A 27,768-nucleotide genomic window follows, 5' to 3' on the forward strand; every position below is an offset into this window, starting at 1 on the left:
ACAGGGCTGCTGGGCGGTTCTCTGCAGACCCAATAAGAGTGGAAAAATAATTAGATTTTGCCACTTTTATCGCCACCAGGTAGATCTTAATATGTGACCGCACCAGTGTTCGGTCAGATTCGGAGCGGCTGGCCCTCCAGTCACTCTCCAGGCATCTTTTCCGGCGCTTCATCTCTCTCAGCTCCTCGGAGAACCAGGGAGCCAATTGAGATCGGCACCGGGTCAGAGGCCGCAAAGGCACGACACGGTCCAGAGCTCCAGCAGCCACCCTATCCCAGGCAGCCGCCAGTTCTTCAGTCACGCCATGAGCCAAAGCCTCAGGGAATGGCCCATGCTCTGTCAGGAACCTATCAGGGTCCATCAGGCGCCTGGGACGGAACCATCTAGTCGGTTCCGTCTCCATGTGGCAAGGAGTAGCGGTGCGGAAGTCCATGCGAAGGAGAGAGTGATCAGACCATGACAAGGGTTTGATGACTAAATCCCCTATTTCCAGATCGCTCTGCCACTGACCAGAGACAAAAATCAAATCCAGAGTCTGTCCCCCCCCCCATGTGAGTAGGGCCTTGAACTAACTGGGTCAGGTCCAAGGCCGTCATGGAAGCCATGAACTCCCAAAGCCGCCATAGACATTTCACCAACAGATGGCAGGTTGAAATCCCCCATATCTATAAGCCTGGGGCTATCAACCGCCACCCCGGCTATCATGTCAGGGAGCTCGGGCAGGGCCGCTGCTATGCAGCAGGGAGCCAAGCAGGCCCATCTGCACCCCACGACCCCACTTCACAAGGAGGGACTCACATCCGGCTATCTGAGGTACAGTGGCCTCCCTTGGACATAGACTTTCTTTAATAATAACCGCCACCCCCCCGCCCCTACCCTGGGCCCTTGGCTGATAGAATGCCCGGAAACCTGGTGAGCACATTTCAACAAAGGGCACCCCCCCTTCCAGACCCAACCAGGTCTCCGTAATACCCGCTGCGTCCGCTCCCCCCTCCTGAATAAGGTCGTAAATGAAGGGGGCCTTATTTATCACGGACCTGGCGTTGCACAACATCAGCCGATGGCCCAGGCCCTGAGGATCTGTGCTACCTGGGGAACGAGAGAAGCATTGGGGACCGGAGTGCGCAATCGCTCAAAGATAGTGATTGCGCACTCCCATACCCCTTCTACCCATGGTACAAATCAAGCAGCCTTCTCTGTGGCTGCCCCAGCTTTCTGGAATCAGCTACCTCCTGAGACCCGGACCGCTCCCACCCTACCGGCCTTCCGGAAAATGGAGAAAACCTGGCTTTTCCGGCAGGCTTGGGGCCGTTGATCTCGCCACTGCGATCTTGCATGAGCGGTGTATATGGGTTTTTTTAACGTCTCTTATTGTATATTGTTTATACTGTCTTTGTTGTAAGCCGCCCAGAGTCCTCGGAGAGTTGGGCGGCATAGAAATACGAATAATAATAAATAATAATAATGTTAACATAAACAGGATGAGTGATATTTTCCAGAAAATCTCAAATTTCACAAGTTCATTTATTTCAACTACACTAAAGATTAGCATGACCAGGCTGTGCTTATGAGGGAGAGAAAGGGAGTTAAGTGGCAAACCATAGAATCAGAGGGCTGGAAGAGACCTTGGAGGTCTTCTAGTCCAACACCTTGCCCATGGCAGGAGTCCTTATACCATCACAGACAAATGGTTGTCCAATCTTTTCTTGAAAACCTCCAGCGATGGAGCACCCACAAATCATGGAGGTGAGCTGTTCCATTGATTAAATCTTCTGTCAAGAAATTTCTTCCTAGTTTGAGATTGGATCTCCTGCTAAAGAGCTTCTTGCTCCTTGTCCTGCCCTTGGATGCTTTCTGGAATACGTTGACCCCTCTCTTCTCTGTGACAGTCCCTCAGGTACTTGAAGACAGCTATCCTGTCACCCCAAATCCTTCTTGTTAGGCTAGAGATACCTAGTGTCCACCATCCCATTCATTCACTCAGCAAAGACTCCTGGGCCATTGTTTTGTCAAGAGTATACTTGATTGAGCTTAATCTGGTGTTAAGCGAATACAATTAACATTCGCTTTTCCGTGGCCATTCCCCCCTCCTCCTCCCCCCCCGCCATTATCAGCAAATGTCCAGTTAAATGCTGGTATATTGTTTGGTAAAGGGCCTTTGGTTTCGCAGGCTTTTCTGCTTTGCAGTCTGTTGGGTAACCTTGGCTAGCAGGTGTTCAATTATCAATGCTTATCCCTCCCCCCTGCCCCCATCTCCTCCCTGCTTTCCAATCATCTTCTCTTCCCGTGGTTGCTGTCAGCTTTGCAAAGCTTGGCTTGGGGGATGGCAGCCATAGTACCTTAACTATTCATCATTCGACCCCTTCCCTTGTACAGAAATCCTTTCATAAGCATTCACTCAGCAGTGAATGCTTATGAAAAGAAAACTACAGCTAGTCTGTCTAGCCTGAGAGGCTAGCTGTAGTTTTCTTTTCATAAAGAGAGACTTCTCTGCTAAAGAGAGGTCTTAAAGACCAGGTGAACAGGTTTGATTTTGGAGCGTTCATTTCGTTGATGATTCCTGGAAAAACTCCTGGAAGCCCATTCTCTTGGACCAGAAAGAAACTATATGTACTAACTTGACCAGTTTCCGGCGAGCTCGCTGACAGGCAGCAGGGTCATCCGCTGAAACAGAGGCCAGCAGCTTCTGCTGCTCCAGAGAGTGCTCTTGAACAAGCAGCCTTTCCAATTCCATCTGTAGTTGTGTGTCGAGCTAAAGACATCAGGAAGAGTCAACAACTCTAACATGTCCATGGCAGTATTGGACTTCTACTCTTGCATCCTGACCTCATCCAGATCAGGATGTAGCCCCCACCCCCGAAAAAAGCATTGGCCTTTGTTTCCACTCCAGTGGTGGAATTCAATTTTTTTTACTACCGGTTCTGTGGGGGTGGCTTGGTGGGCGTGGTGTGACTTGGTGGGCGTTGCAGGGGAAGGATACCGCAAAATCTCCATTCCCACCCCATTCCAGGGGAAGGATACTGCAAAATCTCCATTCCCACCCCACTCTGGGGTCAGCCAGAGGTGGTATTTGCCGGTTCTTCGAACTACTCAAAATTTCCGCTACTGGTTCTCCAGAACCTGTCAGAACCTGCTGAATAGCACCCTGTTCCACTCCCTGAGATGATTGTGTCATGCAGGAGTGTGGTTGTTCCTCAGGGCTCAATTCCACTTTAGTGCCTCCACCCAGGCCAGCTGACAGTCAGATGGGAGAGCTGTTCATCTTACCGTGGTGAAAGATTCTTCCATTGGTGGTTCAGTGGCCAATGCTTCAGAATTACTGCTGAAATCTTTCTGCGTTTCTTGTTCTAGTTGCTGCTTCACTTCTTTGAGGATGCTGCTGTACCGCTCATTTCCTATGTAAAGCAGGAAGGCCAGACATTCTGAACTGAGAAATGCTCTTGAAAGAGACCGTGCTCTTTTCTTTTCTTTTAATAATTTTTATTGTAGTTTTTCTTTTCCATAATTCTAATACATAATCAAACAGTGTCATTTTTATATACTTTGGATTAACAGTTCATGTAATATATACATTATGTACATATATATACATCCTCAACTTCCTTATGAATATTACCTATTTTTGTTTCTGTTGTCTATCCACATATACCATTTTCCCCAAACCGCATAATATTCTAAATCCTTTTTCTTTTAATTCTAAAGTTAGTTTATTCATTTCAGCACATTCAAATACTTTCTGAATAATCAATCCCTCTGGTGGTAAGTTATGTTCCTTCCAATATTGCGCAAATGCAATTCTTGCTGCTGTTAGTATATGTAGGATCAGATATCTTATTTTTTTTATCAAATTTAGTTTTTAATATTCCCAAGAGAAATGTTTCCAGATTTAGCTCAATTTGACAATTTATTAAGTCTTGTGGCCAACCTTGTATCTTGGTCCAATACTTCTTCGCTTTGGGGCACAGCCACCAGGCATGAAAGAAGGTACTTTGGTGCTGGTTGCATTTCCAGCACTTGGAGCTTAGGTTTGGGTACATTTTAGCCAGCCTTGCTGGAGCTAAGTGCCAATGGTAGAGCATTTTATACTGATTTTCCTTATAGGCAACCGATTTTGTTAACGTGTAGTTTTTGTTCCAGATTGTTTCCCAATCATCTAAGTCTATACTATGCCCTATATTTTTAGCCCATGCAATCATCAGTTCTTTCACCACCACCTCTGCTCTATCAAATTCTAATAAATAATTGTATAATTTGGATATTTTCTTTCAAGGCCAATCAGCAATTTATCTAGTTGTTTTGGTTTCATGTCAATTCCATATTTATTTATTGTTTATTTATTGGTTTGATTTATATGCTGCCCTTTTCTGGAGACTCAGGGCGGCTTTCAATGCGTTAAGCAATAGCCTTCATACTTTTGTATATACCTGTTTAGTAGGGCTTTCGCCCTCCCCAAGCGGTGTTCTTTTTTATACAAAGTCAGCTTATTACCCCCACAAACCGGGTCCTCATTTTACCTACCTCGAAAGGATGGAAAGCTGAGTCAACCTTGAATTCTTCCACATCTTTCTTGTATCTGGATTGCAGTTGTAAGTATGGCCACCAATCAATGAGTATTCCCTGTTCTTTTAATAGCTGATTATTTTTAAGCTTTCCCTGTTTATCTAAGATTTCTGAGTATCTAGGCATTTTGCTGGTATCTAATGTGTTGGGGTGGATCATAGCTTCCATAGTAGATAGCCAACCCGGAATTTTCATATAATGTTTCTTCTTTGTATCTTCCCAAATTCGTAGCAATGCATCTCTTATTTTATGTCTGTAGAAATATGAGTGTATCCTATTCCCTTTATCCCACATAAAAGCATGCCACCCCTTTTGTAGATCGTGTCCTTCCAGCGTTAATATTCTTCTGTTCTTTAAGTTAACCCAATCCCTTATCCAAACTAACATAACTGCTTTGTGGTATAGTTTCCACGCCGGGAGTCCAAAACCACCCCTACTTCTACTATCTTGGAGAGAGTATAATTTTATCCTTGCCTTTTTTCCTGACCAGACAAATTTAGTAGTAATTTTATTAAATTGACTGAAAAATTTTCTGTCTAATGGTATGGGGATTGTTTATTTTATTTATTTATTTATTTATTATATTTCTATACCGCCTTTCTCCCGTAGGACTCAAGGCGGTGTACAGTCAAGAAAAACATAGACACACAAACACCACAAAATTGCTAATTAAAATTGCCATTTAGTTTGGTCAATTAAATAAAACTCAGAATTAGATAACATTTAAAAAATCATTCGCATGTTTGTATGTTTAGCCCTGCCTGTTGGAACATCAGGGTCTTGAGGGCACGGCGGAAAGCACGGAGATCAGGGATATTCCGTATCTCCAGGGGCAGTTCATTCCAAAGGGTTGGAGCCCCCACAGAGAAGGCCCTCCCCCTGGGAGTCGCCAGTCGACATAATTTGGCTGACGGTACCCTGAGTAGTCCCTCCCTGTGAGAACAAACTGGTCGGTGGGAGGCTATTGGTGGCAAAAGACGGTCTCGTAGGTACCCAGGTCCTAAGCCATGGAGCGCTTTAAAGGTGATAACTAACACCTTGAATCGCACCCGGAAGACCACCGGGAGCCAGTGCAGCTCGCACTGAAATAAATATAATAGTTTAGGTAGAATATTCATCTTGATCATCACTATCCTACCTAAAAGCGATATTTGTAACGTTCCCGACTTTTCCAAATCCTTCTTCATTTGTTGGACCAAAACCGTATAGTTATCCTCCTTTAGGGACGAACACCTCGCCTTTAACCATATCTCTAGATATTTAATTTTTTTAACAATTTGTAAATCCATTTCTTTTTCTAATTCTTTTTTCTGAATTGTTGTTAAATTTTTAACTATCATTTTGGTTTTCCCTTTATTAATTTTAAGTCCTGATACTTCCCCATATTTTTCTATTTCTCATATTAGAATAGGGCCAGATTCCAGAGGTTCCTCAATGATAAATACCATATCGTCTGCAAAGGTCTATGCCTTGTACTCTTCTCTTTTGATTTTCATTCCCTTTATTTCTTGATTTGCTCTGATTCTATTTAGTAATATTTCTAATGTTAAAATAAAGAGCAATGGTGACAATGGGCACCCTTGTCATACACCCTTAGTTATCTGAAACGTGTTGGTAATATCCCCATTTACTATTACCCTTGCCTTTTGCGTCTTATAAATTGCCTCTATCATTTTCTCAGATTTGATTCCCAATTTCATTTGCCTAATCATGAATTGCCAGTTTAGATTGTCAAAAGCCCTTTGGGCATCCAGAAAAACAAGGGCTACTTCTTTCTCTGGATGAGCTTCATAATATTCCAGTGTGTCTACTATTATTCTCGTATTATTTCTTATTTGTCTATTGGGAAGGAAGCCATTTTGATCCTGGTGTATAGTCTTATTCAATACTTTTTTCAGTCTTTCTGCTATTATGTTCATGAATATTTTGTAATCTGCATTTAAAAGGGATATTGGTCTATAATTTCTAGTTTAACTCTTATCAGTACCTTCTTTTGGAATTAAGGTGATGTATGCCTCTCTCCACGATTCTGGAATTTTCACTTCATATGATGCTTCGTTACAAAGTTCCAATAACACTGGTTCTATAATTTCACTCAATTTTTATAGATTTCCCCTGGGAAGCCATCAGGTCCTGGTGTCTTGTTATTCTTAAATTTTAGGATTGCCCCTCTCAGTTCTTCTGGTGTTATTCATTTATTTAACAATTCCCTTTTTTCCTCCTCTAGTGGTATAATCCCTTCTTTCAGTAAATAATTATCAATTTTATCCTTTGGTATTTCCTCTTGTTTATAAAAATCCGCATAGTAATCTTGTACTATTTTCTTTTTTTCTTCTTTGTTGTTTTGTGTAATCCCCATCTCGTCCTCTAATTGCTGGATAATCCGTTCTTTCTCTTTTTTTCAATTTATAAACTAGCCACCTTCCGGTTTTGTTAGCGTGTTCAAAATAAAATTGTTTAGAATATTTTAAACTTCTTGCTATCCCCTCTTGCTCTAATATACTTAATTTATGTCTTGCAAGGGTCAAAGTTTCTTTAACAAATTCATCTCCTGGTTTTGTTTGGAGTCGCTTCTCCAAATTTCTAATTTCTTCTGATAGAATGTTATACTGCTTCCATTTTTCCTTATTTTTCTTTGCATTGTAAGCTATTGTTGTTCCCCTTATATAGGCTTTCATAGTATCCCATAAATTTATTAAAGAAGTGTGGTGTTTTTTATTTTCTTTAAAAAATAATGTCAATTCCTTCTTTATCTTTTCAATATATTCCTTTTCCTTTAAGATTTGGGGGTTTAACATCCATCTTCTAATGATAACGATAACGATGGCTTTCCCTTCAAACCAACGGTCGAGAGAAGGGTTATCAAAGATGGAAAAGGCTAACATGGTCCCAAGTATGCAAACAATGCAAACCACCCAGACATTGATTCAGGAAACAATGGTAAAGATGCAAGAAACTATGTCCAATAATCATGGAGAAATGAAATTTGATATTCAAAAACTAGATAATAAAATGAACTCAATCCAGGAAGCAATTCAGAAGAACGAACAAAAAATAAAAATAGTAGAAGCCAAAACTGAACAAACCGAAAAAAAAATTGGATCTGGTAGATCAGAAAATGATGGCATTAAATAAAGACCTTGAAGACTCAGTAATCCAGTTAGAAATGGACAGGATGAATAAGCAACTAGTTTAGAAATAGAAAAAATTGAGATCTCCCCAAACACATGGGCAGATCACAATCCCATTGAGATAATATGGAGAGGTAAAAAAGAAAATAAATCAGGAGACCGTGCTCTTTTCAATGGCTTCCATGTTCTGGACTCCACATTTTAGGGTGCATTTAACAATATCAATGGTCTAATTTAGCTCCTTTGCTGCTTTCCATTTGTATCCTGAGGATATTGAGCTCCCATGCTTTTATTTTATTTTAATTTATTTATTTATTTATTTATTTATGATGGTTAATTATTGATGGATGCTGATGTAAATTTTCACTCTTAATTTTAACCACACCAATGTTTATATTCTATATTTTGCATTTTTAATTCTTGGAAGTTGCCTTAAAATCATGTATTGATGAAATCATGATTGAAAATCATGTACTGAAAGCCGGACTATCTAAATAATAAAAATATTTTAAAGTGAAATAACATTTTCATTCAAAATTAAAAGACTGCCATGTTAGTTTGGTTGGAAGGTTTCTATTTATACTCTTGTGTTTTGATATTGAGCTTGTCTATTTAAATACAGGACACTGATTTTTAAGTCTGACAAGTGCAAATGCATTTTTCTTTGCTGTTATAGTAGAAATATTGTCATGCACAGAAGAATTAACTAGCAAGACTCCTTTTAACAAACAAGTCCATCACTGAAAGTCATTGCTTTTGAATGAGCTCATGCGTATCAAATTTTGACCTGTTGTTTATATGTGGTTGAGGCAAAAATGGCTAGCTGATATTTTTCATGCACCTGCACGCACATTGGACAAGAGCATGATTTTAAGAAAAAAAATGAAATATTCTCAGGAAGGGAAAGCAATATTTAAAATTACCCTTTTAGCAGGGGTGAAATCCACTTACCTTCACTACCAGTTCGCAAATGGGTGTGACACTTCTGCGCATGCGCAGGACCTTCTGCGCATGCACAGAGCGTAAAAAACAGAATGTGATGATGTCGGGCAGGTGGGTGGAGCCTCCTGCCACCAGTGCTACCGGTTTGCCCAAGCTGGATAGAACCGGGTGTATTTCACCACTGCCTTTTAGCCAATATCTTTGATTCTCATATAAAAAAGATATTTGGGCATCCTAGTATGAAAACCAAGACCACAAGGACTTTGAGTTCTGTTTAGATAGAATTATCAATTAAAAGATTGTTGTTTGAAACCCAAAACAAAAAATAATGTTTCATGCACACTGCTGGTGAATATTTGTGAAGAATTAACTTATATTTTTCAACTATATTAGTTTCATGGGAAGACAAAGTACTCTTACCGCGAATATTTCTGGGCAGATCCAAGCAAATTCTAGGGAAAATTCCCTGTCCTTTCAGAGTGATACTATCTGGTTCCAGGTGAGCCACCTGAATTTGGAAGGTTCTCTGAAAGACCTCTGGAACTCCTGGTAAGTAATAGACCTTCAATATTTGCTCCTTTCCTGAGTCAATATAATTCTAGAAGATGGAAAAATCAGAAAGACTCTTCACCCTTTGCATAAAACACCCAGCAATCTGTCCTTGGCTTTCATAGCTCCCAAGGATACCCAAATGTTTGTTTCAGAGTATAGAGATAGTTCATCATTGACTTGCAAAGATATCAAATGAGGTAGGAACCACAGTCCAGTCTCAGAATGATGAGAATGCCCATTAATTTTGCAAATGGCAGCAAAAGGGGAGAGCCTATTTCTCTGAGAGTCAATATCATTTTGAATTTGTTTTCTGTTTAAAAGATTTTAGCTATCCAACCCAAACCTGTTTCCTAGTGTGCAGGGGTAGGCAGAGATAAACTTTTAATGCTTAATGTTTTTAATGTTTAAAAAACTATATATTTATAGGCTTATAATAATATATTATAAACAATGTTTATACCAGCAGATAATTAATATATCTTGAACAGCATTGTCAGAAACATCATATAGCTAATCTATTTAATGCACAATTGAAACTTAATATATACTGCTCAAAAAAATAAAGGGAACACAAGCAGAAGACATCCGAGATCTGAATGAATGAAATAGCCTTATTAAATACTTTGTTCTTTACATACAGTAGTTTATACACTGCTCAAACAACTAAAGGGAACACAAAACTACTGTATGTTCTGAACAAAGCATTTAATAAGGCTATTTCATTCATTCAGATCTCAGATGTCTTCTGCTTGTGTTCCCTTTATTTTTTTGAGCAGTGTACTATAAGACATTTTGTACTGAGATTTCCGGTTGACGTCACGGTGATACAAACACAGAGGAACGAGCTCCGCATTCCCTATGCTGAATTCTTCATGTTTGTGGGCTCCAGAGGTAGCCTAAACCGCCCTGTAGGGGCATTGAAGCAAAGAGGGGCACCCTGTGAGGTTGGGGAGAGTCCCAGCTCTCCTGTCTGGCCCGGGGTCTTTTCTCTCTCTCAGCCACGGCAAGAAAAAGTAGTAGCCTAAAGATGGCCACTACAAAGCTGGGACAACCGAAGAATGACAGCTAAGACTAATGCTGGAAAGAAGAAGGTGAGCCGTGGTGGAACTGGGGGAGAGGATTTTTCTTTTGTCTTAAATTTAACCCCAAGAAATAATTCAGAACCATGGCCATCCTGCAGCTGGGAGACATCAGACACAGCCAGCATGCGGAATGCAAAATCCCCCTTTTGGGGCCCCTTGTCAGCCTGCCTTTATGCTACCTCCTGCTCCCCACTGCTGAATGCATACCCCCAGACTGGGGATTTTATCCCAGTCAGGGGTGGGTCGAGTGCCAGTGGTATTCAGCGCCGTCTGCTCCATGTTTCCAGGGATCCCCATGGCCCCAATATGGCCCAATGATCCCGGCACCACAGGGGGGGTTAATCCAGCAGCTGGCTGGAGTCCCCCCCACTCTCGACAGCCCAGCAAGCAGATAAGCAGCCGGCCCCCCACCCCCAGCAGCCAGCTAGAGTCCAGCAACCAGCAGCAGCTCCGCCACAGGTTCCAGCTCAGCCACCCGTTGCCGGGCCCCAACTCATGAGGCCAACGCCACCCCGCTTCAGAGAAACCTTTGATGGTATGCCTGCCAAACTAGCTTACTTCCTCAGCAGGGTCTGGGCTCATGAGCAGTATGGAGACCAATACGAGTCAGACCGGGACTTGGTATCGGCGATTTCTGATGGGATGAATGAGGGGGAGGTTTCTGAATGGATACTCCAGCTGCACAATGAGGGTGCTGTGGACCTAAATGATGCCGATGGGTTTATTGCACTGCTCCGGGCCAGATTTGAAAACCCAAATTGAATAAATGAAAATGAAGCCACACTAAAGGTGATGAAGCAAGGTAATTGACCCATAAAAAACTTTGTATGGGACTTTAGATAGGTCGCAGGGAACCAGGGGCATTGGCCAGACCACATACTCCTACAGTATTTTAAAGAGGCCATTGACCAAGAAGTCAAAACAGCTTGTGAGGTCCGGGAGGTGCCTGAGCAACTGCACAACTGGTATACCATGTCCATAGCTCTAGACAGAGAAATCCACCCCCACAGCAAAACCCCAGCAGAGAAGCCTCCTCGGAGAGCTTTAGCTAGACGACCCCTTTCAAAGTATGCTGAAGTCATCCCTCCCCCTCAACCATCAGAAGTGATTAAATGCTATCGGTGTGGACAATCGGGACATCAAGCTTCTGAGTGCCTGGCCCCTGCCCCAGTTCCACAGCAATGACCTGCCACAGCTGCACGAGGCAGAAGGGCTCCAAGGAAGACCCCAGACACCAGTCGATTCACCAGACAAGCCGTAGAGGTTCCCCTCCCCACTGAAGAGAGGGAGGAACCTCCAGCCAAAGAAGCCCTTCCCAATGAGGCCAGCAGAGATGAAGACCTGATGGTGAATTCAGCCATTCCCCCCTTTTCAATTAATGTGAAACTGGTGGTGCCAGAGACAGGGAAGCAAGGAGAACTTCCAGCAATAATAGATACCAGCTGCACCAGATGTTTAATTGGACTTCCAATTGTTGAACAATTGGGGATCAAAACAATAGCCTTAAAGCACCCAATTAAATTTCACCAGGTGGATGGGACGTTAATTGGAGGGGTCCCTGCCACCCATATTACAGAACTGGTTAGATTAGAAATGATGAACTTAGACGATTTATAGTAACTCCAAAGATGTCAGAATCTGTCGTACTGGGCCTGGCTTGGCTGGACAAATGGGTCCCCACCCAATGGGAAGATAGATACCGGAAAATCATAATGGAGGTCGGCCCGCTACCCCCTACCCCTCCTCCCCAGGGAACAGCCTACCCATAAGGGCCAGTTGCCAGAAACAGTAGCAGCTTGTTCAGACAGGCCTCCAGGCGAACTCCAGATTCCTAAGCCGAAGCGTTCAGCGAGGAGGAATGCAACCTCCTTCCCCCTCATCGGCCCATGGTGAGTTCAAAATTGAACTCAATGGTGGAACAATACATTAGATGTTATGTAAATTATCAACAAGAAAACTGGGCGGACTTATTACTGTTTGCGGAAGTAGCTTATAATAATGCAGTACACAGCAGTACTGGGTTGACTTCTTTTCAGATAACTATGGGCATGGATTTTGTGCTGATGCCTGAGTTGCCTAGAGAGCCGCCTACTTCCATGTCGCTAACAGAATGTATGACCTCATTAAAAAAGGGTTGGGAGAATACTAAGAAAGCTTTAGCTGAATCAGTGGAAAAATATAAGGCCCAAATCAACAAATGCCGGTCTCTCCAACCACCTTTCCGAATAGGAAATAAGGTGCATTTGTCAACCAAATACCTAAGAGTGAGGTTACCTAGCAAGAAATTTGGACCCAAATTCATAGATCCCTTCCCTATAGTGAAAATGATTAACCCAGTGTCTGTCCAACTTAGCCTCCCTCACATATTAGGGAAAGTGTACCCAGTTTTTCACAGTAGCTTATTGAAAGCAGCAAGAGAATTTAACTTAAGGCCCTTACTAGTTGCTCCCCCCTCCTTTGGTAGTACAAAGGGAGACTCATTATGAGGTGAAGAAGATCCTTGACTCTAGCCTATACCAGGATTGGTTACAATATTTAGTACACTGGAAACGATACCCGTTGTCTGAAGCTACTTGGGTGAAAAGTTGGGATGTGAATGCTGATACTCTAGTAAAGCAATTTCATGATAAATTCCCTGAGAAACCAAAAGGTCCACCTGGAGGGGGGAGAGGGGGTTAAGGGGTCCTGTACAAGGTGTTAACCCCTTCTTTTGTGTTTTGTCTGTTTTATTTTTCAGGGTGTGTTTTTTTCTGCAGGGGGGGGGAACGCCTGTCAGCTTTGGAAGCCATATTAGGCCGGAAGCTTCCATGCTGCCACCTTCTCATGTGTGGTAAAGTAGGAGGGGGGACTTAGTAGAGGGGTTGTCTCTAGGTTGTCTGCATTCTTCCTGTCGGTCAAGGTCAGGGTGATCCTGCATATGGAGAAGGAGTGGTCGGAGTGATGTCTTGAGATGGGACAGCGGTTGATTGGAGCATGTGATCAATTGAGGACTGAGGGGATGGTTTGGGGGGTTTTGAGAGAAAACCCAGACCTCTCAAATTCAGGTTTTTCCAGATGTGCCAGTTTACCTATTCTAGTAAATAGAACTTTGAAAATGTTTGCTTCAGAGTCTTTACTTGGAGAGGGTTTTTTTTCTGGAACGCTGACCTTAGCTTCTCCAGCCACCTGTTGAACAAGACTTTCAGAAGCGGGGGTTCTCTATCATCCCAGATCAGTACGTAGCCCAGTAGTAGTCCCACCACCTGTGGGACCACTTGAACCTGAGCTCCTGCCACTGCAAGAATCCCCTGAGCTTGTCTTTGCTGCCGCCGGAAGGAAGGCAGTCACTCTACTGGCTCTTCCCAGTTCACAGTCCTTCTGGCCTTCCATTTGGTCCCTTGAGTCACGGCAACCTCAGGCGAGTTCAAGGGGAATTCTACATGGACCAGCCAGATGCCCTTTATCCGCCATTAGAAAGTGGACTTCTTCGCCTCGGTGGATGCAGTTTTCGGCTGGCGAGTGCTACAGGCCATCCATCTCAGCTCGGGATCGCAGGGCCAGTTTCTTCCCATCCTGTAGGACATGCAGCTTTGGTATGTCCCATGCCTGACTGCCGTTCCCACATGGAGAATTGACGTTGGTTTTACCTGATACGTCCTTTCTCTGAGAGGGGGGAACGGCAGTCAGCCCCACCCTAACTGGTTCTGGCCCTGGGCTACCAGGGTGGGTCAGCACTAATTCTTTCATTGCAGGAAGACACGTCAGTCTGCGTCAGCATCCTCGCCGAAACACTGGCACCTACCAGGAGGGGGCAGGGCTAACCAAATCAGCAGACTCGGTCCTATGGCTGTACAGATGAGTTAATGAGATAACAAATGTGACCAATGAGGGCAGGCAAGGCTGTGTACTGATAATGCCCTCCCGAGATAATGGAAATGGAGGTATTTGCAGTGGGCAGGGAGGATGGGAACATGGAGGTACGCCTCCGTTAAGTCTACCGATGAGAGATCGCCCCTCTGGATCGTTTCCAGAATTGTGTGGAGGGATTGCATTTTGAACCGGCGGAAGATAATGTACCAGTTGAGGGCCTTAAGATCCAAGATTGCGTTCCAACCCCCCTCCCCCGAGGATTGTTTATGTAAGCTTTTGCAGTTACGTTGTCTGTGAGGACAAGGAGATCCTGGCCTGCAACAATGTCCTGGAAATGGTGAAGAGCCAGGCGTATGGCACATAAATCCAAGAGATTGATGTTGTGTTGATGTTGTGGCTGCTTTCCTCACTCTGCTCAGACGTTGTGTCTTTGGGTCAGGGCGAATGAATCCTGCCATGGCTCCTTCCTTTCACAGTGGCAGCTGCTCCATCTTTTCCGCCTTCTGTTGTGGCTCCGTCCTCTGAGCCTATCTTATTGGAGGAAGAAGGCTCCGAACATGAAGGAGACGGCCAGGCCTCCCTCTCCAGGACCCTCCTCTCTAGCAATGCCTCAGGTGTCTCCCGAAGGGGAAGAGATTGGCCAGGAGCCAGGTGTTTCCGAGCCGTCGGATAGTGACGAAGAAACATTGTGGTTGGACCCACGCCAGCGTCGGAGAGACAAGCGTGAGCAGCAGAAAAGGAGGCGTGCCAGAGATTAAGCTGAGTCACTGGATCACACCCCACAGGCTATAAAAGGGAGTGTGGTGGCCATTCGGACTCTGTGACGGACAAAGCTAATCTCTGGCGATGCACTTTGCACCTTTGGACACAACACCTATTTGCTGTGGATTTAATTACAAACTGGACTATTCAAACTGTGTGTATTTTTGTCTGTGTTATCGGAGTAAAAGTTCTTGGCAGGCAGCCACGGAGTTGCTGCCAAGTTCCTTATCATTGATGTTGAGTGTTTGAAGAGTTTATTTAACCCTTGGCTGGCTGGTTGGGTATGTATGTGGTATGGGGACAGAACACTTTCACCTTTCACTGGGTCACCACTATCTGTGTCCCAGTGTCCTCCTGGGATGCGGCCGGTCCTCCTTATCAGACATTGTTATGTCACAGCTCTCTCGAAAGTATCCGAGTAGGCTGCATTAGGTTAAAGGAGAACTGGTTTAATGTCAACTGTCTGACTAGTGGACACAAAACAAGGAAACACACTTTGGAGTTTTAAATTCCCAAAAGTAAAACTTTACTGGATATACCATTTTGGTACTGAAGACTCAAAACCAGCTCTGGTTTTGCCGTGCAAATATTTGCTTAGTTAAACATTAGCTTCCCTTTCTTTTGTTATGGGAACAATCCATCTGTTTCGCAAGCACCAGTTCATTGGCAAGTTGAAAAGCATTAAGATTTGAAAGAGGCAAAATGTTTCAATCTTGACAGTACCGCTTTATAAATCCTTAGTAAGATCACCTCTGGAATACTGCATCCAGTTTTGGTCACCACATTACAAAAAAGATGTTAAGACTGGAAAAAGTACAAAGAAGAGCAACTAAGATGAATAAGGGCCTGGAGACAAAAACATATGAAGAACAGTTGCAGGAATTGGGTATGGCCAGTGTAGAGAAAAGAAGATAGCAGTGTTCCAGTATTTGAGGGTCTGTGACAAAGAAGAGGGGGGTCAATTTATTTTCCAAAGAACCAGAAGGCAAGACAAGAAGCAATGGATGGAAACTAATCAAGAAGAGAAGCAACCTGGGATGAAGGAGAAACTTTCTAACAGTGTGGACAACTAAGCAGTGGAACAGATTGCATTCAGAAGTTGTAGGTGCTTCATTACTGGAGGTTTTTAAGAAGAGACTGGACAACCATTTGTCTGGAATGGTACAGGGTCTCCTGTTTGAGCAGGGGTTGGACTAGAAGACCTCCAAGGTCCCTTCCAACTTTGTTATTCTGTTAATTCTCAAAGCAGTTACATCATTTGGATGGCACACTTTGGATTCTATCAATAGTGTTGGGGGAAACTGATTATTATTATTTTCTTTAGGTTATTCTTTATTTTGAAGTTAGTGTCAAGGTTCCGACTAACAAACCCAAGCAAATCAGGAGTCTGAGGCCAGACCGTTCCTCAAAGAACTACTTTATTGGGTAAATTGTATCGGCACACTTGATTGACAACCAACTCTGAATCTTTCCTGCGGTTTCAGCATAGTTAAAATCAGTAATCACCCCTTCCCCCCCAGTGTCACTGGTCATGCTGGCCAGTTAGATAAATTGGCGGGGCTCCTCAGGCATCTTCTCCATCTCCCTCCATCACCTGAGAGATGACCTTGGTTCTCACGAGAAAGTTCAATGTTGTGTCTAGCAATATATTCCAACCTCCTCCCTACCATACAGTGTGGAATTGATGAACCAGGAAAAGGGCCTCTAGAAGGTTCAGTTCAGTGCTGACAGTTATCTTATTATAGCTATGATTCTTTGACAGTAAAGACCTCAGAGTTGTAGAACTGAGGAGGTGTAGGCATTGGGGTGCAGCCACAGGCAGACCTTCCAGCTCTATTCTGATTCAATTCAACATCAACTATATCAACAAAATCTGATTATGCTGTACGTCTTCCCCTTTATTATACTTCTATGAATCAAGGGAGTGTCTGAGCTGCTGAATGTTGTGTGTTCTTTTAAACTTAAAATATGTTTCATTCCTCATTGCCCTCGGAACGTATCTGGCATATCTCTATTATGGTACTCTTGCTTACTGTTTGCAGCTCTCATGACATTCTGGCCACTCTGATGGCAGCACTTAGAAGCCGGGAGTCAGTGGCTATGAAGCCAAGGAAGCGAGTTCACAGAAAACTGTGGCTGTTGGAATATTGCGTAGGGCCTCTGGATTCTGGTGGTTTATTTGCAAGAATCTGCTTGCTTTCTATATTTTTTTGTATAGATCAGCATTCCAAAGTCACCAAGAAATTAATCTGAAACAACCAACCCCCTTTCATTATTACTTACAGTGGCAGGGAGAGTCAGTGGCACACCAGGGGGTGGGTTGTCAGCTGAAGCCTGGACGGCATCAAGCACAGAGTATTCAAATCCAACTTTTCCTTTGTTTTTCAGAATGATCTCAGCCATACAGATGTAGTCAAAGGGCTTAGGAGACAAGAGGGCAATTATAATGTGAAACAGCATCTGCTTTTTGGCCAAAGCCCCCTTCCTGATTCTCTCACAACTCTTCACCAGGCAAGGCTGGGAGGGATTTCTTCTATTAGACATACACAATGTTTCAATGTTAGAAACATTCAATAGGCCTAGATGCATAAGTGAGTTAACCCATGGATTGAGAGGGAGACCCAAAGTGATGAAAATGTTATTCTGCAATGATGTTCAAGCAGCATCATTCCAAGAAATGTGAGCAAACTTTTAACTAGCATCAACTTGTCCACTATTCAAACTTGTTTCAATTTTCACCTCTGTAAAAAACATAACATTTTATCTAGTTTGCTAACATATAAATATATTTTTATATTTATATGCAAGTTCTGGTATTTCTGTATATTCACAGATGCTCCCCTCCTGTTCCTCACTGAAAATTAGGAAGGGTCCCTTCTGAGACCTTTTCTCCCCACCTCCTTCTGGCTGGGATGAGCTGCAGGGAGAACTGGAACATCGTGGCAGATGCTCTAGTAAGCCCACTAGAATCAGATACAATTGGATATTCCCTCCCATCAGTCAGAAACATTTCTAAGAGCAGGAGGACCGATGCCAGATCATTCCAGCCTGAAAAGTTTTCTATGAGATTACAGGCCAGTCCTTCAGAAATCCTCATAAAATGCTGAGAGACCCATGCAAAACACAGGACTTCATTTGAGGACACGTGTTTATGTAAAGACGTGTTTATGTGCCTGAAGGATGACTTCTAGAGCAGAAGTCCCATGTACCGGCCCCAGTCCACAGCCTGCCAGCAACTGGACCATGCAAACAAGCAAAGCCCTATCCGCAAGATGCAGGCAGCAATTGAAACCATGCCACCTCCGGGCCATGGAAAAAACTCTCTCCATGGAACTGGTCCCTGGTGCTCAAAAGGTTGGGGGCCGCTGTTCTAGAGAATAAAAGGAAGTATGATGAAAAACAGGAGATCTAAAAGAGGATTAAGAGCTCAACAGCGTTCCGTGTGTGTGTGTGTGTGTGTGTGTGTGTGTGTGTGTGTTCATTCAATAAACAAACAGCACATTAGACCTACCTGGAGCCCATAATCAATTTCCTTTTGGTCAAACACATAGTGAACAAGCGAGGCTTCACCCCTCAGCAGAATTTCATAGGTGGGGCCTCCCTCTATTTCACAGAGTGCTTTGACACAAGCAACAATGTTGGCATGGCCGTAGAAAGTAAATGACATTTGCTGGGTCTCGTTTGGCTGCAATGTTCCATATAGTGGCAGGATGTCAAAAACCTGATTGAGCAAGGAAGGAAGAGTTACTGCTCCATTGCTAGGTGCACCAGGATTGCTAGCTCTGTTGCCCATAGGTGGGCAATGCGGGATACTTTTTAAGGCCTCCCCTCCAGAGTTTTGAGTTTCCTAACTTATTGCTGTTTGAACAAATGGGCAGTGAACAAAACAAAATCAAGGCACAAAGTAGCAGCATAAGCATTTCTTTTCCTTCTGAGAGATGGTACTAACAGAGAAACAGAGAAAGATGGATTCTATCAATAGTGCCTATCAATGGGCCATGGCAAGAATAATGAAGTTTGTGGAGTTCTTGGTGCTCTTTGAGCTTAATGGTTTTCCTTCAGACTTTTCAAACCCAGGAAGCACCAAGGACCACAGTTCAACCTCAAGCTACAAATACTCTACTGATAATGCAATTTTCCCAGTCCTCAAGGCAATTATGCTACTGTAAAAGTAATACTAAATGCGTGCAAGCAATAGTTGTCATAAAAGATGGCTCCAAAGCCTGTGAGGTTTGCTTCTCCATGGTATTCCCATTGACCTCGAGGGTATTCTTCTCATGGAATGAGAGAAAACTGCAAAGGAAACAGTGGCTATAAAAATGAGGTGAATTTTGTTTCTTAGACTATAGTTTTCTGGAGTGCTTCAACCCTTAGAAAACTTGCAGCAATGTATTTGGCTGAAGGCCTTTGAAAGGTATCCTGTAGTGGTCGAAGATGAAAACCCTGAAGCAAGGAAATAAGAGAAAAATATACACCTTGTAGAAATAAATATATCAGAAAAAGACCATAATAAATATTGACAGGAAAATCAGAAATAACACTGGGTAAGAACATTCTGGATTCAGCACAGAATAGGTGGTTTGACTCAAGGGCCTTTTTCCATATTTTGATTCTTTCTGGGCAAAGCTCAACAACTAATAATAAACTTCTACATTTTTTAATACAAGGGTGACAAACCCTATCTTGTCTCTGGGCTTATTCAGATCGTGAGCAGAAAGCCAAGGATGAAACTAGAGAACCAGCTGGGAAAGGTCCAGAAGGCTCCCTGACCCAGCCCCAAATAGAAGAACAGATGCTGCCTGAGAAAAACCCTTGAGGAAGAGCCACCTCTGTCCTGGGTCCCCATCCTCAGCGGCAGAGTGGCAGGGGGGCTTACTTCTTCCACGCCTGTCAAGTGTGGCTCCTCTGACTCTGCACACCACAGGACTTCTTTGGTTCCTGCCTGGTTCTTCTCTGAAGCCTCCTGGTCTACTTCAGAAGTTTGCAAAAATAACTAGAAAACAGAGCACACATGTGTCCATCAGAAAAAGAAACGGGCAAAGAAAAGACAAACTCCCTTGTGTACAGTATGTGTTTAGCTCACAAAATCTCTCATCTTGGAGGCTTTGAAAAACTATTCTAAACACAATTTATCCACAGTTCATCACTGACAAGACACGGATGATGCAAAAATGGGACAGGATGTAAAGATTATTAAATTTCTGGATTATTCCACTACATCCAGAAGAAAATAGAGGGCCCAAACTGAAAAGTCACCTAACATCCATGTGCTGTCCTTCTAGGAACAGTTGTCCAGGAATAGCTGGTTCCTGTCATCACAGAATTTCACTCAAAAGAATCATTTGCTTTCTTTAAGATGCTTATGCATTGGTCAGTATTCCAGTGGAAAGGGATAAGGCTCACTTGCAAATAATCATGATGAGAATTGTGGACATTACAGCCCAAACAGCAGGGCAATCTCATCTCTGATGAGCAATTTCCTAGGTCTGCATCAATGAAGATGACCTGTCATCAGTTCTGATCCCTTTGTTTATGACTTTCCCCACCCCAAAAAAACTGAAGCTCCTGGGCAGCCAGTGCAGAAGGTTTAGCAGAGCAGCAAACCACCCACAGTTGACATCTTTTGCAGCAGCTGCAGCTTCAGAAATACACATAAAGGGCCTCACAGTAATCTCAACTGGAGGTATAAATAGGACAAGCCCTAAATGAAGAGAACCAGGCTTCCCAACGCCAAAGGTAGGACTTTCAGGAGTCAGTTTCCAAACTGAGCCACTAATAGACCTCTCCCCCACCCCCCAGTAAACACTGAGGCCTCCCTCCTCCAATGCTTTCATTGGAGGGCAAGAGATCAGAGGACGGAGAGTCAGGCAAGTGCTAAGCTAAGCCAATAAACAGGCAAAATTGGCAGGATAGAGGAGCTGAGTGAAACCAGTTCTGGCAGTCCTCTAGAAAGCTGACTGGCCCTTGCCATGTCCTGTAGTCACCACCAACAGGACTCTGGCCTAGGAAATGCTACATCTTCTGGTGGCCATCCACCTACCTACTGTGAATAGAAGAGAAAGCAGACTTTGACTCACAGAAAATTGGCCTGTGCAATTACCTGTATTTCAGGCATAATCTGTACATCATCCACAGGTTCTTTAACAAAAATCTCTTCTCCACTTGCATAGCTGGTATTTTCTTCTCCAGCTGTTTTTCTAGAGGTAATTTAATGGGAGAGAAATATAAAGTATATTGCTCAAGACAGTTGGGAGTATAGAAGAAGCATTAAGCTTCCGTAATGCCAAGAATGACATTTATATATTTGCATTAGCTATTGAAATTAACTAATTATATAAATATATTAGTATATAATTGTACATTATATTAGTATATAATAAGTATACATTAAAACAGCGGTCACCAACTGGTGGTCCGTGGACCACTGGTGGTCCACGAGAAAATTTTGGTGCTCCGTGGAGAAATCTTAATATTTTTGCTGGTGCACCCTGGTGGAGGAGCTGCTCCAAGATGACCAATGGGCCTGTCCTGTGAGTGTGACTACTACAGCTCTGGAATATGGGACCGGCCATGGCGGGGCGGGAAATCTCTGCCCTGGGGTGGCACGTGCAATGCACAACTTTGCAAGGGGTGCAATATGCAAAAAGGAGCGCAGCCCTCTCCATCCGGAATGAAATAATGGTGCTGTTGCCGTGGCGGGGGAGGGGGCGGTGCAAGCAGACCGAAGCAGCTATTGTGATGTCTGGAAGTTGTGGGAGTGAAGCACTACTTGCATTTGTGCAGCATCAGCATTCTGCCTCGGTATATTTGCGTCAGTTAGTGATGCAAAGCAGCTCTCGTCTCCTGCTGCTTGGGACTCGGAGCGTAAATGGCTACTGATCTGGGGAGCAGCCGGATTTTGCTGTCCATTGCGGACCCCAGATCGGCCCCCTGCAAGCTCTCGCCTCTCAAGGAGCCTGGTCGAAGTTTCCCACGCCGCTTCAGCGAGCGCTCCTTGAGAGACAAGAGCTTGCAGGGGGCCAATCTGGCATCTGCAATGGAAGCAAAATCTGGCTGCTCCCCAGACCAGTCACCATTTACGAGTCCCAAGAGGCAGGAGATTAGGGCTGCTTTGCGCCACCAGCTGGCACAAATATACCAAGGTGGAATGCTGATGCCGCGCATGTTCAAGTAGTGCTTCACTCCCGCACTTCTTCCGGCCCTTGTTGGTGCTCCATGCACCTCAGTCTCTCAGGGAGATGCTTTACTTCCTCTCAGCCCCAAGACACTGGCTGGCCCATGAGATGAGAAGAGAAAGCGAGAGACAGAGAGAAAGAGAGAGACAGAGAATGAGAGAAAAAGAATCAGAATGGGACAGAGGCAGAGAAAGAGACAGAGAATGAAAGAGAGAGAGAGAGAATCAGAGAAAGAGAATCAGAGAGAAAATGAGAGAGTGAGAGAGAAGGAGAAAAAGAGACAGAGAATGAAAGAGAGAGAATCAGAGAGAGAATCAGAATGAGAGAAAGTGGGGGGGAGAGAGAAAGAGATGAGAGAGAGAATGAGAGAGAATGAGTGGGAGAGAGAGAAAGAGAAAGAGAGGGGAGACAGAGAAAGAGAGAATGAGAGAGAAAGAGTGGGAGAGAGGAGAGAGAGAGTGAGTGAGGGAGAGAGAGAGAGATGAGAGAGAGAGAATGAGAGAGAATGAGTGGGAGAGAGAAAGAGAGAGAGAGAGAGAGAGAGAGAGAGAGAGAGAGAAAGAAAGAGAGAGGAGGAAGAGTGCTGAAGGACCCCATCCTGTCACTCGAGTCCAGGCGCTTCAGCAAGCGGCGCTCTGGATTCGTATTAGTGATCTGCGGGATTTAAAATTATGAACTTGGTGGTCCCTGAGGTCCAAAAGGTTGGGGACCCCTGCATTAGAATATTTCCTCCAGTTGAAAATTTTAAATGCCAGCATAAAGGTAAAGATAAAGATTTCTCCTGTCCACTCATGTCCAATTCTAAGGGGTGGGGGCTCATATAACATCAAAGAATCAGTTCCTTACCAGCAATCCCCCTCCCTTTTTTGCATCATCATTCAAGCATACAATTTTTCCATCTCATTGGGAACCTTCTACTGAAATTAATTTTTCACAGGAAGTATTTTTCAGCCCATCGGCTCATAGGTAATGTTCAGTTTAATTTATTTACTGAATTTATAAAACTGTTCCACAATTTCTCAAAACAATAATCTCTCTAAAAATGCAATAAACTAAAAACAAACACTTCCTCATACCAGCGTTTTCTCACAGGTGCAGAGGCTGCTTTTTTGATCAACGAATGTCATTTCACACAATCAAATGCAGCAACTGGATCCAACTGAATAAATTTCATCACCACATTGTGTCCTGGTATTTGCCATTGTTGTGTTAAAGTGGTGGGCAGTGCAGGAAATAGTGTGGGGTGAATGGAATGGCTGTGAGTTGGTATAAATTCGCTTCAGCCACATACCCATTTCTGCCCAAATTGTGTCCTAGAGATCACAGGCCCTGTACATGTCAAGAACATCTGCCTGTGGCTGCACCCCAATGCCTGCACTTCCCCAGTCCTACAACCCTGAGGTCTTTACTGTCCAAGAATCATAACTATAATAAGCTAACTTAAAAATAAAGAATAACCTAAAGAAAACAATAATAGTCAGTTTTTCCCAACACTATTGATAGAATCCAAAAAGTGCCATCCAAATGATGCAACTGCTTTGAGAATTAACAGAATAATAAGAGTTGGAAGGGACCTTGGAGATCTTCTAGTCCAACCCCTGCTCAAGCAGGACACCCTCTACCATTCCAGACAAATGGTTGTCCAGTCTCTTTTTAAAAACCTCCACTGATGAAGCACTAAAACTTCTGGAAGGAAGCTGATCCACTGTTAGGAAATTTCTCCTTACTTCTAGGTTGATTCGCTCCTTGATTAGTTTACATCCGTTGCTTCTTTAAAAATAAACTGTCAGACCTGGAAGCTATCTTTTACGTTTGGGCCTTTAGGCCTGCCACATCTTCTTCTGTGGGAAAATGGGTAGGGGGATTGCATAGAGTGTAGATGATATGTGGTCAAAATATCATTCCTTGCCCTGGCACCTGGAGTCGGATGACTGGGAGGTGTCTTCAGTTTGGACAGTGGATGATTGGACCATGTGATGGACATGAGGGTGCTGGGCAGGGACTTGAACTTTCACTTGGGTGGGGAAAACCTGGAAACTTTCAGATTCAGGTTTTCCTAGATGTGCCAATATGACATCTCTAATAAAAAGTAACTTTGAGGAAATCCAAGCCTCGGAGTTTTTTTTCATTGGGGGTGTTACTTGGAACCCTGACATTAATCCGAATCTTCTTTTTAACTAAAGCAGCTTCCACAAACTCCAGGGCGTTGTCTGGGGTCCTGAGCCCAAGCATTGACCCGAGCCGGGTAACAGAAAGACTTAGGGAAGATGAAGGAAGACAAAAAGACCATGGAAGAAGCGGCAGACAATGGACCAGCGACCCAGGTCGAGACCATCTACATCCCTTCCCAAGCCATGGTGAAAGCCATAGAAGCTACAGAAGCCGAACACCAGCTGGGTGCCCGAAGCAAAGAGCCGATGCCTAAATGGACCTTGCAACCGGACCTGACCCTGCAAAGCAGAGCTGCGGGAATCTCCCCAAACCAGGAATTGCTGTTGGAACCACAGATGGGTGTGAGACATGCCTCAGCCCATGAATGGAGAATGCCAGAGCAGACGTGCCACAGGCACTCCAGAGAATGGGGATTCCTGCCACCGTCATGCAGCCAGTCGCTGGCTGGTCTTCTGGAGTAGTTGAGCCAACTCAATGTCAGTGAACGGCTCAACCACTCGGTACCGGGCAGTTGAAGTGGACTTTGGCACAATCCAAATTCACCTTCCCGGGTCAGGAAATCGCAGTACAATGGAGTAGAGCATTGGCTTCTTTCCAATCAGTGCAAAGCAGCTTGACCCCCAGACCAGCAGTGGCCCTGGTCATGACTGGCATACAAATGACCCAGCAGCCAACCCTGCTGGGCCAACCTAGCTACGGGATGCCGGGCCCACAACAGGGGTTCTGAAGCCTGCCTATCCCACCCCAGCAACCGGCTTTGGGGCTGCCGCCAGCAAGTCAGATCCCACTGGATGGGCATTTTACCCAGGCCAAGGATGGATGCAGTGCCAGTGGACGCCAGCCCCCACCCAGCAGCCAATGCCTTTCCAGCCACTTGGTCCCTTTCAGCAGCCAGTCATGGCTCTGCAACAGGTAGCTGTCCAGCCGCAACCACAACTGCAACCCAAGTTAGTGGTCCCGCAACAGGTTCCGGTCCAGCAGCAAGCGCCCAGCCAACCACCTGCGCAAGCCCAGCAGCGGGTCCAGCCCCCAGCTCCTCCCCCTTGGTTCTGAGCAACGTTTGACAGGACCCCCGGGAAGCTAGCCTACTTCCTAAACTGAGTCTGGGCTCATATTGACCAATATGGAAATCAATACCCATCCGACCGGGAATTGATTTCTGCCATCGTTGATGGCATGAATGAGGGAGAAGCATCAGAATGGATAGCTGCTGACTTCCAAAATGCTGATGAGTTTGTCCAGCTAATGCGGACCAGATTTAGCAAGATCACCCAGCAAGTGGAAGTGGAAACCCAGATCAAAGCCTTAAAGCAAGCCGGCAGACCCGCAAGAGAACTAATCTGGGAGTTTCGGAGACTGGCTGGGAAGTTACGGGACTGGCCAGAATGCCTACTAGTGCACATCTTTAGGGAGGCTCTGGATCCAGACCTTAGACAAGCCTGCAGTATTAGGGGAGTGTTGGAGCAAATCCAAGAGTGGTACAACACGGCTATCATTTTGGACCTGGAGCTTCACCCCCACAGGAAACCAATTGCAGACAAATCAACCAGAAGAACGCAGGTGAAAAAAGCTGAAGTGCCACCTCCTATGCTGTCCGGAACGATCAAGTGCTACAGGTGCGGCCAACACGACCACTGGGCAGAAGAATGCTTGGCCCCTGCCCCGGTTCTCCAAGCTTGACCTCCAACCACTGCCGCGATGAGGACCCTGCAGAAGCCACCCGACAAAGGACAGTTGCCGGACAGGCTGTGGAAGTTCCACTGCCTCGAAACGAAGCCGGTGAAACTCCTCTAGGCCCCGCAGCGGAAACCAGCAGTAATGACAACCTGATGGTAAGTGCAGCCATCCACCCCTTTATCATTAAAACCAAGCTAACAGTGCCAGAGATAGGGGTCCAAGGGGAAGTAGGAGCCATCATAGACACAGGCTGCACTCAATGCCTAATCAGCCTTTCCATAGTTGAACAACTAGGCATATGCAAGAAATCCCTAGCAAGCCCCATCCGCTTTGAGCAAGTGGATGGGATAATAATTGAAGGGACCCCTGCCACGCTTGTCACCAAGCTTCTCAGGCTACAGATGGGCCACCAGTTTGTTGTAGCCCCCAAAATTACTGAGTCAATCATAATAGGCCTTGCATGGTTAGACAAGTTGGGTCCAACTATAACCTGGGCTACAGAAAGCTAAACATCGGACCTAGGGTTGCTGCCACCCATAGAGATGGACCCTCGCCCAGGAACCCCACTCCATAACGATTCAAAAGAGCCTGAAACAGCGGTCCCTGCAAATGACGATCTACCCGGTAGCCAACAAGTGCCAATGGAATGGAATGGAATGGAATGGAATGGAATGGAAGGGAAGGGAAGGGAAGGGAAGGGAAGGGAAGGGGAGAGGAGAGGAGAGGAGAGGAGAAGAGAAGAGAAGAGAAGAGAAGAGAAGAGAAGAGAAGAGAAGAGAAGAGAAGAGAAGAGAAGAGAAGAGAGTAGAGTAGAGTAGAGTAGAGTAGAGTAGAGTAGAGTAGAGTAGAGTAGAATAGAATAGAATAGAATAGAATAGAATAGAATAGAATAGAATAGAATAGAATAGAATAGAATAGAATAGAATAGAATAGAATTCTTTATTGGCCAAGTGTGATTGGACACACAAGGAGTTTATCTTTGGTGCATATGTTCTCAGTGTACATAAAAAGACAAGATACATTCATCAAGAATCATAAGTACAACACTTAATGATAGTCATAGGGTACAAATATGCAATCAAATCATACTTATTTATTTATTTATTTATTTATTTATTTGTTTAAATTTCTATACCGCCCTTCTCCACTATAGGACTCAGGGCGGTGAACAGCCAAAGTAAAAACAAGACATACATACAAACATACAAAATCTAAAAACTGTTTAAAATAATTAAATAATTTTGGCCGTAATTAAAACATTCCAATTTAAAATCCATTTAAAATTTGACTCAAGCCAGCCCAGGAAACAATCAATATAAATATAAATTGTAAGGATACAAGCAACAAAGTTACAGTCATGCAGTCATAAGTGGGACGAGATAGGTGATAGGAACGATGAGAAGACTAATAGTAATAGTAATGCAGCCTTGGTGAATAGTTTGACAATGTTGAGGGAATTATTTTTTTAGCAGAGTGATGGCGTTCGGGAAAAACTGTTCTTGTGTATAGTTGTTTTGGTGTGCAGTGTTCTATAGCATCATTTTGAGGGTAGGAGTTGAAACAATTTATGTCCAGGATGCAAGGGGTCTGTAAATATTTTCACAGCCCTCTTTTTGACTTGTGCAGTATACAGGTCCTCAATGGAAGGCAGGTTGGTAACAATTGTTTTTTTCTGAAGTTCTAATTATCCTCTGAAGTCTCTGTCTGTCTTGTTGGGTTGCAGAACAAAACCAGACAGTGATAGAGGTGCAGATGACAGACTCAATAATTCCTCTGTAGAACTGTATCAACAGCTCTTTGGGCAGTTTGAGTTTTCTGAGTTGGCGCAGAAAGAATATTCTTTGTTGTGCTTTTTTGATGAAGTTT

At 44.2% G+C, this 27,768-nt stretch overlaps 1 protein-coding gene and 1 pseudogene across 6 annotated transcripts in view; one reads left to right on the plus strand and one right to left on the minus strand.

Moving 5' to 3' along the window:
• The window catches only part of HYDIN (HYDIN axonemal central pair apparatus protein), a 416,706-nt gene that overhangs the window by 182,890 nt on the left and 206,048 nt on the right, over positions 1–27,768 (minus strand). For all 6 annotated transcript variants that reach the window (XM_087877179.1, XM_087877178.1, XM_034425679.3 and 3 more), the window contains 7 exons: positions 20,979–21,075; positions 19,755–19,871; positions 18,390–18,599; positions 17,162–17,299; positions 9,054–9,231; positions 3,268–3,395; positions 2,619–2,752 (listed from right to left, as the gene is read on the minus strand). In XM_087877179.1, coding sequence (XP_087733305.1) covers positions 2,619–2,752; positions 3,268–3,395; positions 9,054–9,231; positions 17,162–17,299; positions 18,390–18,599; positions 19,755–19,871; positions 20,979–21,075 — 1,002 coding nt within the window. The remainder of the gene's footprint in view (positions 1–2,618; positions 2,753–3,267; positions 3,396–9,053; positions 9,232–17,161; positions 17,300–18,389; positions 18,600–19,754; positions 19,872–20,978; positions 21,076–27,768) is intronic.
• LOC148112316 (uncharacterized) lies at positions 10,351–13,825 on the plus strand (annotated as a pseudogene).

This window comes from Pantherophis guttatus, chromosome 11 (assembly GCF_059756535.1).
Source record: "Pantherophis guttatus breed Tessera chromosome 11, ASM5975653v1, whole genome shotgun sequence".
Taxonomy (NCBI): Eukaryota; Metazoa; Chordata; class Lepidosauria; order Squamata; family Colubridae; genus Pantherophis; species Pantherophis guttatus.